This window comes from Drosophila albomicans, chromosome 2R, assembly GCF_009650485.2.
Source record: "Drosophila albomicans strain 15112-1751.03 chromosome 2R, ASM965048v2, whole genome shotgun sequence".
Lineage (NCBI taxonomy): Eukaryota > Metazoa > Arthropoda > Insecta > Diptera > Drosophilidae > Drosophila > Drosophila albomicans.
In genome coordinates, this window is record NC_047631.2 from 7,823,896 (window position 1) to 7,840,580 (window position 16,685).

The 16,685-nt window shown below is 37.6% G+C and overlaps 4 protein-coding genes across 4 annotated transcripts; 1 reads left to right on the forward strand and 3 right to left on the reverse strand.

Moving 5' to 3' along the window:
* Positions 1 to 665: 665 nt before the first annotated feature.
* On the forward strand, positions 666 to 3,668 carry LOC117575050 (ubiquitin domain-containing protein 1). Its single transcript, XM_034259132.2, has 4 exons — positions 666 to 900; positions 1,021 to 1,273; positions 2,647 to 2,887; positions 2,952 to 3,668. Exons 1-4 carry the CDS (start codon positions 816 to 818, stop codon positions 3,132 to 3,134), a joined length of 762 nt encoding a protein of 253 aa, XP_034115023.1. The 5' UTR covers positions 666 to 815; the 3' UTR covers positions 3,135 to 3,668.
* Positions 3,669 to 4,688: 1,020 nt separating this feature from the next.
* LOC117575051 (odorant receptor 83a) lies at positions 4,689 to 10,396 on the reverse strand. The gene is given in 10 exon segments (XM_034259133.2): positions 4,689 to 4,836; positions 4,892 to 5,441; positions 5,492 to 5,691; positions 5,748 to 6,340; positions 7,151 to 7,704; positions 7,762 to 7,821; positions 7,876 to 7,961; positions 8,019 to 8,198; positions 9,339 to 9,428; positions 10,391 to 10,396. Coding segments are annotated over 10 exon segments (2,379 nt in total). The 3' UTR covers positions 4,689 to 4,776.
* On the reverse strand, positions 6,754 to 8,611 carry LOC117575308 (odorant receptor 83a-like). Its single transcript, XM_034259462.2, has 4 exons — positions 8,019 to 8,611; positions 7,762 to 7,961; positions 7,155 to 7,704; positions 6,754 to 7,086 (listed from the first exon to the last, which is right to left on the reverse strand). The coding sequence occupies exons 1-4, from the start codon at positions 8,580 to 8,582 to the stop codon at positions 7,021 to 7,023; spliced, it is 1,380 nt and encodes a 459-aa protein (XP_034115353.2). The 5' UTR covers positions 8,583 to 8,611; the 3' UTR covers positions 6,754 to 7,020.
* A 625-nt stretch (positions 10,397 to 11,021) lies between the features above and the next one.
* On the reverse strand, positions 11,022 to 15,271 carry LOC117574534 (alpha-tocopherol transfer protein-like). The gene is made up of 3 exons (XM_034258397.2): positions 15,111 to 15,271; positions 11,950 to 12,254; positions 11,022 to 11,886 (listed from the first exon to the last, which is right to left on the reverse strand). The coding sequence occupies exons 2-3, from the start codon at positions 12,252 to 12,254 to the stop codon at positions 11,265 to 11,267; spliced, it is 927 nt and encodes a 308-aa protein (XP_034114288.1). The 5' UTR covers positions 15,111 to 15,271; the 3' UTR covers positions 11,022 to 11,264.
* Between the last annotated feature and the right edge of the window lie 1,414 nt (positions 15,272 to 16,685).

Sequence of the window (16,685 nt, forward strand, 5' to 3'; positions counted from 1 at the left end):
AAATGGCAAGCAACTAAGAGAGCGTTGCAATTGGAAGTGCCAGCTGTTGGAGCCATTGGAAAAGTTGCTGCGCATGCGCAGCATCTGTAAGAAACAATAAATAACATTTGAGCTACATGATTATTTAAAAATTAATTAATTTTTTAATTGTAATCAATTTTATGATGCTTTTATTTATTTTCAATCAATCATTTATTTGAATTATACTGAATAATAATACATATTTGTTTTTAATTTATTAGCGCGTAATGGTTTAAGCATAACCGATAATGCATAAAAGTATGCAACATATTAAATCACTTTTAGTTTTGACATACAGATGGCGCTTTTCTCTTTTCCTAACGTGTCGATAAACCAAGGTCTGTAGCATTGCAGTTCAGCTAGCAAATGAAATTGACACTGTTAGCAGCATTACAACTACTGTTTAATATGAAAAATGATTAAATTTATTATAATAAATAGGCCACTTAATTGTGTTTGCTATTAAATGCTCTATTTAGAATATGGGGTACGACAAGTTATTCAAATCCAATAATTAACATGAATAACATTAATTATATGTGAACGTTTGCACTGGTATAACAGTGTTTTAGCATATTCAAGTATATTTCTCAAAAAGTTGTGGTATATTGTGATACTGAAGCAACGGCCACACTGGCTTCAGTACAAGTTACTCACATTGCCTTAAAATTTTTGTATGTCGCGTTGTTCGGCTGTTGCTCGTGTAAAATTTGTTAAAATTACACAAACGCACACTCCGCAGCCGTAGAAACGATTCTTGATGTGAGTACAAAACAACACCAGAGCCAGCAACAATGGGAGCCTGTGTATGTCGCATGAATCCCGACAATGAGACCATGAGCGTCTCATCAGCGAGCGCCTCTCGTCCGGCCAGCGCAGGTGAGTGCCCTTTCCCCTCCTCTCTCGACTACCCACTTCCCACTTCCACACTCACCAACACTTATTAAATTGCATCCATTATCGATATGTATGATGTGTAATTTGTGTGCAATTGTCTAGGCATTCCAATGGGAGGTGCAACGCGCAAAAATCGCCCACTGTGCCATGAGACAATTAAATGGCGCTCCGATGTGCCATTAACTGAAGGCCAATTGCGCTCGAAGCGGGACGAGTTTTGGGACACGGCTCCCGCCTTTGATGGCCGCAAGGAGATTTGGGATGCACTCAGAGCCGCCACAAATGCAGCCGAGGGCCTTGATTTCCAAATGGCCCAAGCGATTTTGGACGGCGCCAATGTATCCGTGCCTAATGGGTAAGTCTCTATAGCTCACTCTTATCACCTGCAGGCCCAAAAGCAAACTCCTTTCAAAACAAACCAAAGCACAAACATCATGAACTTTAATGACGCGCGTGCAGCACTAAACGCTAATTACTTTTGACGCTTGAAACCGGGCCACACACAAAATCAATATTTTAGTGATTTCAGTTTTACTATAGTTTTAGTTTTAGGTGACCATAATTCCATTCAACCATCAATGCATGTCCATAGCAATTTGTGTGGTTAAGTCCTTAACTTGCAAGCGAGAGTATCAGCAGTTTGATCAGATTTGTCACACATCGTGAATATTGCTTTTTAAAATCGATCTCTTCCATGTTGACAGCAAAGCTTGTGATACGACATTAAATGCGTATCACGTTTATCCAATAACAACTTATTGTAATAACTTAACTTGAATGTAAACTTGCAATATGGTAAACAAAGGGAATAGTAAATAATTGGAATATACTCTATGTTCTCTTTACGATATTCTCGGTATTGTAAATCATACTCTAGGTTTATTTAGTTTAAAATTAATAGAGGCAACTTTGCAGTTTATGTGCCAATAATAACATATTATAAATTGCACTTTACATGCTATGAACGAACAAAAGAAGTAGATTTTCTTAATTTAAAAATACTTTAATAATCTTTTCTTTGTAGAATACTATTTTTTGATTTAAACAGCTTCTTAAAATGTCAATTAGATTCAAATAACACCTTGTTTTTAATTACGAATATGGTATTATTTTCAACGATATTTTTTGTATTGCATATCGATCTCCCAGACTATTATGTTCTATATTAACTTTTGCTTTCTATAATTAAAGTTACAGTAAGCTTTTAAAATGGAGATAATTTAATTTAATTAAAAAATATTTCTATAATTTCGATTTAGGAAGTAAGGTTTTTAAAATTATTCATTTATTGACAAATTGAGGTGTAGGGCATACGCACTTCGAACAAATGGACTTCGTTGTGCTTCCGTATGCTTATTAGAAATCGATTTTTGACTGACGGCCAAACAATGCAGTCCATAATTCTCGCAATGTGTGATATTTTATTTAAATATAGCGCTGACCTTTCCACCACATCCGTTCACATTAGCTAAATGTTTTGGCCCGATGTCCTTGCGACGTGTCTGTGTATGTGTGTCTGCGCCATCGCATTCACAGTCACATTCATACTCATATTTATCAGTCGTTATCTGTCGACAGGCACAGCGACAACAACCTGTGCCAATATGTATTAGCTTTAGGGGCGCAGTATTGTCTAATGTTCTCTTTAGGCAGTTGGAGATAAGATAATGCACTGTCCGCACACTTGGTTACTGCTTGCTGATATTTAATGATCCACTCTTTTTGCAGGTACCTCACAGAATGTTACGATGAGCTCGGTACACAGTATAAGGTGCCAATTTATTGTCTATCATATCCCATAAACATTGTGAAAGAGGAGAACGGACGCGATTCACCAGCTGAATACTCAGAGCCTGTGGATGGAGGCACCGAACTCATTCTCAAGCTGCGCATATCATCGACCATGACTGATGTTAAACTGCCGGTATACTCAAAGGATACAGTGGGACAGTGCAAGAAAAAGCTACAGGTGAGTTTCGCACATTCAAGAGCAACAATTGTGAACGGAATAAATGATGTATTAACTTTTTTAGGCCACGGAGGGTGTGGATGCATGTTGCCAACGTTGGTTCTACAGCGGCAAGCTGTTGGGGGACAAGGTGCCGATCGATGAGTGCAGCATACACCAAGGATACGTCGTACAGGTCATTGTTAATACGGAGCATTACAATCACGACAACAGCACGAGTATCGTTCACATGTCACTTGGGAGCTAGCAACGCACCAACTTTAGTAAACTAGTCAGCATAGGTAACAACAACAGCAACAAGTTATATCAACGGCAACAGCAGCAATTGTCAAGTGGCAGGAAAAGCATCATTTTTAACATCAAATGCAGAAGCAACAATTATAACAATATTAACAACAATGTCATATACTCAGGCAACAGCACAAGGAACTTTATTGTAAAGCACAAAGAGCCGCAGCAACAACAAATTCAACGACAGCAGCAGCAACAACAACAACAGCAACAGCTAACGTATTGCATTTATAAAAATGAAAAATTGCAACAAAACAAAAAAAATATTACTGCTGTCACTTGCACAATGCTGATTGTTGACAGACATTTTGTATTGTTTTTGTGGCTGCTCGCCCTGTTTGTTGCTGTGGTTATTGTTGCAATGCTTTTGTAATATACACATATACACAATTCAGAGCAAAAAACAAATTAAACGAGGAATGCTTATAAATATAAATTTATTTATATATAAGAATATATATATGTATGTGTATATATATATAGACATATATATGAATATATATTTTTTTGATAATAATTTAACAGTCCTTATAAAGCATTATTTATATATAAGCAAACGCTGTATTGAGGAACGAGAATATTCAAAATACGCGCATGAAATTCACAGTTGGAAGGAAGTCAAATAAACAAATGTACATTATTTCATGGAATCAAAAAGAAAATACAGCAAAAACAAACAGATCTATAACATCAATTTAACAAGAAATGCATAATAATTACAAAACTGTTTATTAACTAATTATAAGCGAATCTTGCGAAAACATTTGTATGTGTTGTGTAAAAACATGAACAAACAAAAAACAAGCAAACAAACAACTGTAGTATTGGGTTGTAAATGAACAGCAACAAGCAAATTTTCAAAAATACTACATCAACTTTTGATACTGTAAATGAAAGCATAAATGTATAGGAAGAATGCCAAGCACAAATTGAAACTGAATAACTTTTTGTAATCAAATGCAACAAGAAACTGAAACTGAAATGGAAACGGAAACGAAATCGCAGAAAACCAATACAATTGTTAAACATTTTTCTTGCTCAACGTAGTTAACATAACAATAGAAGGATGTGATGATTGAAGGGAGAGAGAGGGAAACGTTAATATCGCATAGAGTAAACCCAAGTACCTTATAAATGTATATGATTTTGCTTATAGTTTTAAAGCCATAACAGAAATACAATGAAGTGCTTATTTATTTAAACAAAACAATTTCATTTTGTATGACTTACAAAAAAAAAAAAAAAACAAAACAAAAATTATTTATTGCAATATTGCGAAATGAATTAGAGGATAAAACGCAACAAATTGAATACGATTAATATTAGTTTTTATTGGTTCAACAATAATAAAACACTTACTTGTATTTAAATTTACGTGGCATACGGAATAAGAAGTTAACGCCAATTTTCATTACTCTTTTTTTTTAACAAACCTAAACATTTAATATGCAACAATATCAAGGGCGTTGTGGTTAAGGCACCAGCATGTCTTCAATGTGTTTCTGCCTTTTAACTATTTGTATGTGTTACATTTTTATGCTAATTTTTATTAAATTAAAATAATTGTATTATATGAGAATAAACAAGTAAATGCGAAACTAGGCACGAGCATCCATTTTCTGTAGAAGCGTCAGAAATGAAAAAGCTGTTGTGATAGTCTATAAGAAATGGCAGATTGTAAATGCTATTATAAGGCGTACTATAAGAACTTACGCCTCTGAAGCGATCCACATTTAGATTGTATATTTTGCCAGCAGTCAGCTGAAACTGTCGCCGGGAATTCATCAAAAAGAACAAATATTCACTGCGCACTTGTCGCATGTGCAGATGCCAAGGACTACGCCACAGAGCATCTCCACAACGTTGACTATTCTGATAGACCAGGTCGGCAAAGTAGCAGATGATGAAGAGCTCATAAGCCACAAGCAGCAGATACTGACCCAACGAAACCATGCGCATAAACGAATTGGCCGTTGTGCTTTTGGTCGAGACAAAGGCCACTAGGCACATGAGAAAGGTCACCTCGCCGATCTTGAATATCCAGATGGGATTATAGAAGTGTTCCCATTTGTAAAGGGTCGCTATGATATAATGATGTTGCTCCACGCAATCTTTAAAACAATCTCTGAAGGCGATTTTAAAGTCTCTAATATTACTCGACGTTTGCTGCTCTGTGAGTTTTTCCAGTGGAGTGTGAATCTCTTGGGAGTAGCTGAACTGATTCACCTCGGCATCTGCCACAGATTGCGCCTCTTTGAGTTCGCTGTGCACATAAATATATAATACAAATGTTAACTCTTATTTATACTCTACCTCAGCTGTGCCAAAGTCGCACCCATTCTCAAATATGTTGTGGCCAACACATTCTTGAGGCTGCAATAGAGAATATCGTATTGGCCAGAGACGAGTATGCCCAAGACCATATGAAATCCACTAGAAGAGGCAAATGAAGCTGCCACTTGAATCTGTCCCATGGCCTGAAGAAAGAATATCACCTCATAGACAATCGGTTGCTGCGAAATAGAACTTCTTAGAGAGCTTGATTTGATAATGAAATTTGATGAATTACGGTGTAATCGAAGGGATACCAACAAGCCAAGGGCAGACTGCCATCTCTGTAGACAATGGGCAGCACTAGCCAGAATATGGTGCCTATAAAGCAGCAGTAAACGTAGCTCTTGATCCACAGATTAGAATGACGCAATGCTCCCATGCTGGTCACATAGGTGAAACCGAGTGCTGAGCGCGTCTGATGTTTTCCATTGATAGAGCTGATGATCTCATTCAGCAGCTTGGGTCGAAAGCGTCGAAAGTACAATTTCATTAGGATGGACCAAATATAGATGATCGTTTGTATGAGACAATTGACGAGAAATTCCAGATCCCCTTGGCCATAGTAGATGTAGATAGTGCAGACGTATAATGCCGCCAGATGTACACAAACAAAGTAGTTGAACATCTCGTAGATCAAGTCAATCAAATTTATTAGATAGCTTAGAACATTGCCATTTGTGTCTAAGCTCCATGGATACATCGAAGCCACGCGCATTGTAGATCTTATAAATCCAAAGAGATCCCGACGTTTCCATTCTTCCTCAGAGTGCTCGACGCGTTTCATCCTGTTGCTCCAAATGTTTGCGGTGCTAGACTTGATTTGGATGCCTTTATATAGGATTTCAAGCAGAGGACAAATTAATAGTTGAGGGCTCGCTAAAGTTTTCCCTGTCCACAATATTGTTTAAATAAATTATACTTGATTGAGTCTGTAAAATATTTGGAGGGGTGTTAACTCCCCCCTGACAGGTTGATTAAAACTACCCCTTGACCAAAAGTATTTATTAAAATATAAATATGTTTATATTCTTGATTTCAAGTTTATACAGACTTATCCTGCTATCTAATACTCTTACTTATTCTATATGTAAATTCAGCATAGAGAGACTGTAAAGTGTTTTCTTTATATCTACATTCCAGATTTCATCTCAAGTCGGTAATTTATAGTGGCAAAATACCCTTACTTAATAAGTCGATAGAATATAACAAGATTTTTACTTTGTGCATTTTGTTTGATTTTTAAATTATTTGATTATTATTGTTCTCATTTTTTATTGCTTTGTAGTTTTATCATTGTTATTTAGAAATTAAATTCTAAGCTACAATTATATTAAAGATTTACATCCAAATTTCTATGATTTACACTTATATTTTTGAATTGAGTCAGCTGTATTATTTATTAATATTAGGTTGTAGATTTAATTCAAGGTGTTTTTAATTTCACTCCTTCTTTGTTACAACATTTACAATCTATTTGCTATTTGCTTTTACTGGTATTTCAAATTCATTTAGAGATTTCCACGCGCATCCATTTTTCTTAAGAGCGTAAGCACTGAAAATGCTGTGGTAATTATCTGTATAACAAAGAAAAAACATATACATATTTTATACATTTCAATTAAAGCCCATTTGAGCCACTTACGCTCCTAAAGCGTTCCACATTCAGATTGTATATCTTGCCAGCGGTTAGCTGAAAGTGTTTCTGTCCATTCATAATGAAGAAGAGGTAATGACTGCGCACCTGGCGCATACACAGTTGCCAAGGACTACGCCACAGAGCATCGCCACAACGCTGACTGTTCTGATAGACCAACTCGGCAAAATAGCAGATGACAAACATCTCAAAGAGCACCAACACCAAATATTGGCCCAGGATTAGCATACGTATAAACGAATTGGCCGAAGTGCTCTTCGTCCAGACAAAGGCCACAAGGCACACCAAGAATGTCACCTCGCCCGTCTTGCAAAGCCAAATAGGATTAAAGAACCTTTCGATTTTCCTAAGAGCCGCAATAATAAACCGATGCTGAGCTATACAGCTTTTGAAAGCCCGATTGAATGAGGCGGAAAAGTCTGTAATATTATTTGCATCTCTTTCCCGAATGAGTTCTTCCAACGGAGTTCGCTCCTCTATTGCATAGCTGTATTGATTCAGCTCGGCATCGGCCACAGATTGTGCCTCTTGCAGTTTTCTGTGGAAATCGCTGAAATAGTACATTTATTTTCATTTATTCGAAAGTCATTTGAACCTCAGTTCCGTGAGTGTGGCGCCGACTTCCAAGTAACTTGTGGCCAGCACATTTTTTAGGCTGCAAAATAAGATATCATATTGTCCCGATATTAGAATACCAAACACCATATACAATCCGCTGGCAGCCGTAAAGGCAGCGGATATTTGAATCTGTCCCATGCCCTGAAGAAAGAAAATGACTTCATAGACAATTGGTTGCTGGGAAAAATAAAGCAAAGTAAAAATTGTTTAAATTTGATTCAAGAGAAAACTTACCTTGTGGTCAATGGGATACCAGCAGGCCAGAGGCAGACTCTTATCCCTGTAGGCGATAGGAAGAGCTAGCCAGAACAGAGCAGCCACTTGGCAGCTATAGATCAGGCTTTTAGCCCAAATATTCGTAAAACGGATTGGACCCTCCATGGTCACATAGGTGAATCCGCGAGCCGAGCGAATCTGATGTTTTTCATTCATGAAGCTAATGGTTTCATGCAAGAGTTTGGATTGAAATCGTCGAAAGTAAAGTTTCATGAAAATCGCCCATATATAGATGATCGTCTGAAGGAAACAATTGACGATAAACTCCAGATCTCCCTTGTCGTAATTGATTAAAATTGTGCAGATATATAGTATCGCAATATGGCCACAGACAAAGTAATTGAAGATTTCAAAGCACACATCGAGCAATTCTATTGAGTACTTTAAAAATCCAGTTTTCTGATTGTCTGCATTCCATGGATACATGGATGCCACCCACATTGTGGCCCGTATAAATCCAAAGAGATCTCGACGCTTCCATTTTTCGTCCATGGATATATCTGAGTGCTTAACGCAATTCATTCTGAATGCTTGCGGCGAAAGACCCGAACTTGTCGCCCTTTTATAGCCTTCACACATAACTATGAATTATAGTTATATGTGGGTCGTGATGATGCCTCTTTTGACTAAACTTTTCATTGAACATGAATATGAATTTAATTTAAATAAATGATGAGCCTCGTCCCTTTATGATTTCCCCTTTTTGGTACTCGTAATTGACGTCATTTGCACATTACTTATTCAAATTATATATATTTTGTGTCAATCAAAACTTTTGCAAACAACGTTTAACTCTATTCAACTTTAATTCTATATCCTTGGTGGCATTGTGACATTTACCCAACCATTATTTTTATTTTATTCATTCAATAAGAGAAATATTTATTTAGGTATTATTGACATTAATTTTTTCTTATTAACTTTTAATATACTTTATACTAAATCTAGCATTACTTCAGATACTGAACCGATAACCATCTGAAGGTAAATCTTTGCAATAAGACTGAATTAATTTTTTATAACTTAGTGTCACTTTTAAAATATAGTTTTTATTCCCGCTACCCGTAGTGTAGAAGGGTATTATAACATTGTGCAGGCAGGAAATGTATGTAACTGGTAGAAGGAGGCATCTCCGACCCTATAAAGTATATATATTCTTGATCAGCGTCAACAGCCGAGACGATCTAGCCATGTATGTACATAACATAATATTATAGTAATACTTAGAAAAACGTATATAACAGGAAAGAAAGCTACAGTCGAGTGTGTTCACTGCGATTATATTTTTACATTTATATATTTTAAGTTTAGTATACTGAACAAAACACTAGAATATAGAAATGCTATATGTAATATATCAATAAAATACTACGTTCAAAATATACCATAGATTACAAAATATACCAGATTTTTAACTAAGGCATTAGATTTTAAAGCAACTAAGAACCGACGGCAACAGTCTTATAAAATTATTTTTTAAATAAGGTATACAATTTTTATTTAATTCTATCTTAACTTTCAGGAGTCAAAAACACTGTAGTTATTATTGCATATACCAAAAATCCGAAATTCTAAAACAATCTTGGTCTGCATGTTCAACAAAGTTCCGTCGAAAAGTGTTTCATGCGGACAGACAGATAGAGAGAGGTCTTGGCAGTTGACGTGGATATAGTGGATATATTATTATTATTATATTACAAAAATAATTGATATGACAAGAAAACGAATGCTGCAGTCGGCTCTTAGTTGGTGTGATTGAGAATTTTGTATATAATCCGTACTCTATAGTGCATTTTGAGGGTAGAAGTATATCTATATACCCAATGTAACTTTCGGTACATTAATTTCGTATATTTTAAGATTAACTTTTGATGTGCAGTGTACATAATATGTTGTTGATTATTATTATATAAAAATTAAAAAAAATCAGGAGGCAATATTTCATTTTAAATACTTTGCTATTTCCTTATAGCTTTTCGCAAAACTTAAACATTGAAATAAAATTGATTAAAGAAATAGTTTTTAATTTACAGAAAATAACGTAGATTATTTATTTTTGTTAAATTGCATTATTCAAATAATGAATTGAAAGTTTTAATGACAAAACATATTTGTAATAACTTCCTACACTTACTTGTGATTGATAAGTTGTCGAATTGAAGTCTCACGTAAAATAAAGCACATATTATTACGCAAATATGTTATTTTTATAGTACCATAATTGCATTTTGTGAGCAGAGTTTGCTAATAGTGCTTGCAGTCGATGTAGCCTCGATTATTCTTGTGAAATTAGGCAATATTGCCCCAATGCTTGTGGCTCGTTGACTTACCACCATTCTTATACCATACTTGTCCAACTGTTGAGCTGCAGAGTTTGGCAATAATACGAATGCGGTGTGCAATCGATGGTGAAGTGGCAAAAAATGAGCTGCAATCATAATATGAGCACAACCTGAACACGTTAAGTGCTTACTCTACATGTCGGGGCAGGACTATTAGATGCGAAGAAGGAGAAGAAATAAATACCCAAGTGGGCATGGCGAGTTCGTGACTACGATATTTAAGAGCAGTACTTCAGCTCAGACGCCGAACTGGAACTGGACACTCAAATGGACATACAATTGAGCAATATATCAGGCATGCAGTCAGTTGTTAAGAAGCTGGCGAAAAGCTGTGAGTGGGAGCTGTGAGAGGGAAATGCGACAAGTTTCCGCTTTCTCATGTGGCATGTCGACGATGCATGTTGCACAGAATAGAGACAATTTCCAACAAAGGGTTTGAAGTCGAGTGAATGGTTGGACATCAGCATGTGCATCTTCTGCTGGCTTTCAGCTGAACTCATCAATTTAATGTCAGTCATTGAATCACTGGGGACACTTGTGAAAATGCGATGTTGAAAAACGGGGAAGCTGGAAAATGTGAAATGCCAAATCCAAGGATGTTTGAAAGGACATGCGAATGTGATTTATTCATTCCTTAATATGCTGCGGCTTCTTTATTGTAATTACTGCAATGAGCGGCGATGCGGATACATCAATGGAATAGATAGGAAATGAAGCGTAAAGCGAACAAAACAAATGATTGGTTAATATGAGTGTGTACATCAGACATACATATAAAATACATATAGTACAAAATAAAATGAACGCATTGAACAATAATAATATTATGTGTATGTATATAGATAATCGATTATAGATAATCTCAATCGATGTTCAACTGGCGGAAGGTTCCCTCCATGCCAAAGAGATCATCGCTGGTCTTTGGTGCACCCGGGCGCAACGATTCGTTGGCCTTCTTGTCCTCCTGCTCCTGGAACCACTTGGTGTTATCGGCAAGCTTCTGTTTCCACCACTGGTTAAGCTCAACGATGGGTCCCGCCTTGCCGCCGTACTCGTTGGGCAGCAGCTCACGTGGCACCACCTTGTAGAGGCTGTCTACATCGTTGTGGAAGGTGATGCGGCTGCGGATCTTCTCCTTGACGAATGGCTTCACAAAGTTGAAGATCGTGTCAACCAGTGGCGAGATGTTGATCACATGCACCTCCTTCACCTTGACGGGATACGCCTCCTGCACGGCGATCAAGAACTTCTTAACCACAGTCGGTGAGAATTTGGCAAAGTGAGAGGCACTGGCCACGGCTGCGTCCAGAATGAAAACATCGCCAGCAATGCCCACAGACTCCTCAGCGAGACGCACATCGCCAATCATGAGAGCCACCTTCATGGCATCCAGAATATGATGGGGCTGGAAATCGCAGTCGATGCCCCGAATGAACGTAATACGACGTCCATTGGGCGTGATACCCGGCAATGTGGGGCAGTGCCTAAATAGGAAATAATTGAAAATCATGAAATAGCCAGAGTGATAAAAAGTGACTCTAACTTACACATAGTCGAGCACAATGTTGAGCTCCGGGCGGTTGATGTCGCGATTGGCAAAGAACTCGGGAACAGCGTTGCGCATGGTGTAGTACATGTCAAGCTTCTTCTTCACCTTCTCCAGACTGAATTTGCAGCCACGCAAGAAGGTCGTTAGACGCATATCGTCCATGTCCTTGGGCAGATGGGGCTGCGTCTCCAGCCACTCGCGGATCAGCTTGATGTCACGCTCAATGTCTGCTGGATCCTCAGGCTCGCGCAACTCCTCGCGGATGCTCACGCGCTGTGCTGGTGTGGGATGAAGCATCATCATCTGATGTGGAGAAAAGAGAGAGAAAGGTAATTGTTAAAAGCTATTAAACTATTTCCTAAATGTTTGATAATTACACCAAAATTAAAATATTCAAGCAGAATTAAATCAATTTAAAATATAAATAATTCATCGTAAATAAAGTAGAAAGAAAAAAGAGAGAGTAATTTCTAATTTTCCAAAATTTAAATATTTAAACAGAATTAAATCAACTTCAAATATAAATAATTAATCATAAATAAAGCAAAATATTGACTTTACTGTATCCAAAAATATTGAAATATAGTTTTAATACACGTGCAGCCCAGCTAAAGTTGAAGTTTTCATTTTTTATCGTTACTTCAAAATGGGAGATGCAAACAGAGTCGAATATATCATAACATATTTTGTGCTTTACTCTTTGTGCTATTATTCTTCATATCTCATTGTTTTCCCATTCTATTTTCTCTATTTTGTTTTCCCATCCTTCTTTAAGAGATATCGTATAATTTTGAGCAGGAGTGTATAAAGTGTAATTTGTATTGCTCTGACAATATATTTATTTTTGTATTAGGCAACTAATTCTTATTTGAAACTATTCCTAACAATCACGTAAATTTATTTAAAATATAATACTCTTCAACTTTGTTTAAATTCTTTTCTTTCCCATATATTAAATTGCACTACAATAAAACTTGAATATTTATTGTGTTATAATATTCCCACGTATAAAATTGTTCGGTTAAAATAATTTATCTTGAGCAAACTAGAAGATAAACAGTGGAAATCATTTCTCATAGACAATATTCTTATTATAATTGCAATCTTCGAAATAACTTGAATAAAGAACTATAATTTGAAACACTTGTTAGACTTTAAATTGCTTTCGTTAAATCCATTTTAAGTGCATTTCGTCTTGGGTTAATTTAGCGAAGCTCCTCTGTCTAATTGTCAGTCATCTGCAAAAGCTTTGATCAGATATTGTGGTAAATGATCTATTATTTATGTTTATGAAGTTGACTATGCCAAACCCAACTAAGTGCATCTATTTTATGGGCTTCCCCATCCCCCCGAATGAGTGACATCTCTCAGTTGGCCAATCATTATTATTTTTTGACGTCTTATCTACTATCTTTCATTACCCAAAAACAAAAACCAGAAAAAAAGAAACAATTTTTAATTGTACAACGCTGAAATGTCGACTCGAAGTCACACGCGACTGCGTCGTTTCATTAACATGGTCAGAGCCCCTTATATGAGTTCCTATTGCCGAAAACAATAATGTTGGCTGTACTTATTATCGTACTAGCCCCAGACCCAGACCCCAGAGTCACGCCCACTTGCGTAAGGCTTTTAGCTGAGGCCCAAATCAACCGCGAAGTGACCTCAAAATATCAAAAGTGTTCGGCGAAAAAAACAAAATAAAAGTAACAGCAATGAGCATATGAGTAAATGCAAAATAGGCAGGGAAATTTAAATAATTTAAAATATCAGTCGCAATAAATTAAGTAATGTGCAATTACGCAAAGCCCAGCTGAAAGAGAATGGTAAGAAACTGAAAGCTCAGCAATTGAAGAGAGCCAAGAAAAGTGTTTTGTTTATGCTTTAGACTTTGACTTGACTTTAAATATTGCTTCAGTAATCTATGTTGTGATCTTTGGCCCACTTACTTTGTTGACTTTGGCTTTGCCTATTTGCTGCTTGACACTGATGTGGCAACTGATGGCAAACGCAATGTTGTGGCCACAATTCTCATTTCATAATTGCCAAAAGTTTTGGAAAGCGCAATCAGAGTTTAATTATATGTTGCACACACTCACGTTATTAATAATGAAATTTGCAACACCTTTGCAATAGGCAAAAGCGTGGCAGGTCTCATTGAGGCCATGCAACATGTGGCCAGCAGTAGTTGCTGTTGCTGTTGGTGTTGCTGTTGTGGTGGCATATAGAGAGAGAACAACCTGCAACAGCAGCCGACAACAATTACAATCGCTTGCAGATCCAACTAATGTTGCATGCCTCTGTGGTTGTGACTGTGACTGCGGCATGGACAACACACAAATTGCGCTCTGCACACTCATGTGGCTTTGTTGTTCTTCTCGTTGTTGTTGTTGCTGTTGCTGTTGTTAATGGCCATTGCGTTTATTGCAAATGTTGCCTGCAACTACTTCAAATATTGCGAAAATCTTCGCGAAAAACCAAAAGGCGGTTAAAACAGAAACGGGTTTATTGCCTGCCTGCCTTTTGCTCTTTAGCTCCCTCTCTTTCACTCTGCCATTCCCATTCCCATTCCCTCTACCTCTACCTCTCCCTCTCCAATTCACTCGACTCCAATCCACACATTATTGTTATGACTTTAATGTTGTTTGTGTTGCGGAATTTCGGCAGATTTGCGGACACCGTTTTTCCACCTTAAGTGGATGAGGAAATGATTACTAAATAAGTTGTTTGTTTATACAATTGTTGTTCTTGATAGTCAAATTGAAAGTGAAACTTTGGACTTTGTCAATTTAATTGACATTCATTTTGACAGTTTTTCGTTGTGAGCACTCGCAATGGAATTTCAATTGTACGAATTGTTGTAAAGAATTTCTTCGTCGGTTGTCATTTTGTTTTTTTTTTTTTTGTCATAAATTATGTTTGCTGCCTGCATATTATTACAATGGATCTTCGTCGGGCACAATTTATCTGCACACAATATTTTCGGATCACATTAACAATTGTTTTTGCACTCATTTAAATTCCATGCTGCAAAAGGCGCATTCTTTGTTGACAATTGTCATAAAGTTCAATGAATTAAATGCAGAATTTCTGGACAAGCAACAGGTGTGTGTGTTTGTGTGTGTGTGAAAGTTTGTTGCCTGAGAACGGCAAGCTCACCTTGTTAAAGTTGTTGAGTGTTAATTTGGTTAGTGAAGCTGAAGGTAATCCTTATAAGGTTGTTTTTTTGGAGGTTTGTGATTTGGTTATCCAATGGGCAGCGCAGGAGTGATGTGGATGAAATGTTCGCACTAGACACAACCGAAACGCTGAAGACGTTAACTAAATCTGAATGTCTGGAAACAAGTTACCGCGCATATAAATACTCAACGAGCCAGCGACTTCGGCCAGCTGACGAACGGCGACGCAACGAGGCAACGACAACGACAACGGCAACGGCAACGATTGCCACAACAACAAAACAGCAAACGGCAACGACTTGAGCAAAAGAAAACCGAAAGCCGTTAAACAGATCATGCCATGGAAATCGGTCAGAGAGAAAAATCCGCACGATACCAGCGACTGTCTGCGACTACGTCTACAGCTGCGTAAGTTTTTCACGGTTTCGTGGGGAGCAGGGGAGCAGACTTGAGGTTCCCGTGAAGAATAGAGTGGGACTGAGGAAAGGGGAGGGGGAAGGGGGAGGGGCGCATGCGCTGTCATTTGCGCAAGAGAAGTTCAATGAGCGCACACCGGCCACAGACCTGCCAGACACGCTCCACTGCTAGCCATCCAGTCAGTCAGTCAGTCGAGCGAGCTGCAATCAAACAATGGTCAGAGTTCCAACGCTCGCTTAGTCGGGTTTCGCACCATTCTAACGCAAGGCGCCCGCCAAGTTCGTGCCTTAAGTCATTTGATTTTTTTTGGTTCTTTGCTTAGCGCAGGGGCGGTGCACTTGCACTGCCACGCCCCCTGCAGTTTCGTCCGCTATTAGTCACACTATTAGAGCTGCGTGCAAGTTGCCAAAACACAACAATATAATGTTTTTTTTTTTTGTTGGTTTTTCTATACTTTCCAACGAACAGAAGCTCATGCATCGACCGATGGCGAGAAGGGGTTTTGAGGGGGTGTTGGCTAAGTATGGCGAAAACTGTGCTGCACAACTGAATGTGTAGCAAAAGTCGGTAGCAATCGCCGTCCGACCGACACGCCTTGGCGTGCACATTGAATTTTTCACTCAAATCACTTTTGCCATAATTATTTCAGTTTTTCCTTTTTCGACATTTTTTCAATTTTTCAATTAAGCAATTTAGTACAGCAATCGGTAATATCTACTATGACTGTCTACTTGTAGTCTAAAAATACATATATATATATATATCTATGTATATAGGGGATTTTAAGCTCAAACATTGCAGCGAGTCGTTGAACTTGTACCACTGCCGTCAGTGGCATTTCCTCATTTTCATTCAAATGAAAAACGTTTACCATAATGCACAGCGACCATAACTTTGCCTCGATTTCGTTTTTGCCTTTTTCATGTTTACCTTTACGTTTACGCTTGCTCTTGCGCTTAGGTTTCGTTTTGTTTTTATTGTTCCACATGTTGATTGCCAACGATTATTAAAGCTTGTAATCTGCATTGCAGTTGGCAAGGGCCAAGAGACGAGAGAAGGAACAAATCATTAGATTGCATTTGATTGAACCAACCGCTGCCCCTTTTTTGGGTTTGCATCAAAAATAAGTGGCACAGCT

What these genes read in the sequence shown, in the direction of transcription:
- LOC117575050 (XM_034259132.2), top strand. Translation starts at nt 816, where the DNA reads ATGGGAGCCTGTGTATGTCGCATGAATCCCGACAATGAGACCATGAGC. An exon ending in CTCTCGTCCGGCCAGCGCAG is followed by an intron (nt 901 to 1,020) that starts GTGAGTGCCCTT and finishes GCAATTGTCTAG; the next exon opens with GCATTCCAATGGGAGGTGCA. An exon ending in AATGTATCCGTGCCTAATGG is followed by an intron (nt 1,274 to 2,646) that starts GTAAGTCTCTAT and finishes CTCTTTTTGCAG; the next exon opens with GTACCTCACAGAATGTTACG.
- LOC117575308 (XM_034259462.2), bottom strand. Translation starts at nt 8,582, where the DNA reads ATGAATTGCGTTAAGCACTCAGATATATCCATGGACGAAAAATGGAAG. An exon ending in GGTATCCCATTGACCACAAG is followed by an intron (nt 7,962 to 8,018) that starts GTAAGTTTTCTC and finishes TATTTTTCCCAG; the next exon opens with CAACCAATTGTCTATGAAGT. An exon ending in ATGTGGAACGCTTTAGGAGC is followed by an intron (nt 7,087 to 7,154) that starts GTAAGTGGCTCA and finishes TTTGTTATACAG; the next exon opens with ATAATTACCACAGCATTTTC.
- LOC117574534 (XM_034258397.2), bottom strand. Translation starts at nt 12,254, where the DNA reads ATGATGATGCTTCATCCCACACCAGCACAGCGCGTGAGCATCCGCGAG. An exon ending in AACATTGTGCTCGACTATGT is followed by an intron (nt 11,887 to 11,949) that starts GTAAGTTAGAGT and finishes TTTCCTATTTAG; the next exon opens with GCACTGCCCCACATTGCCGG.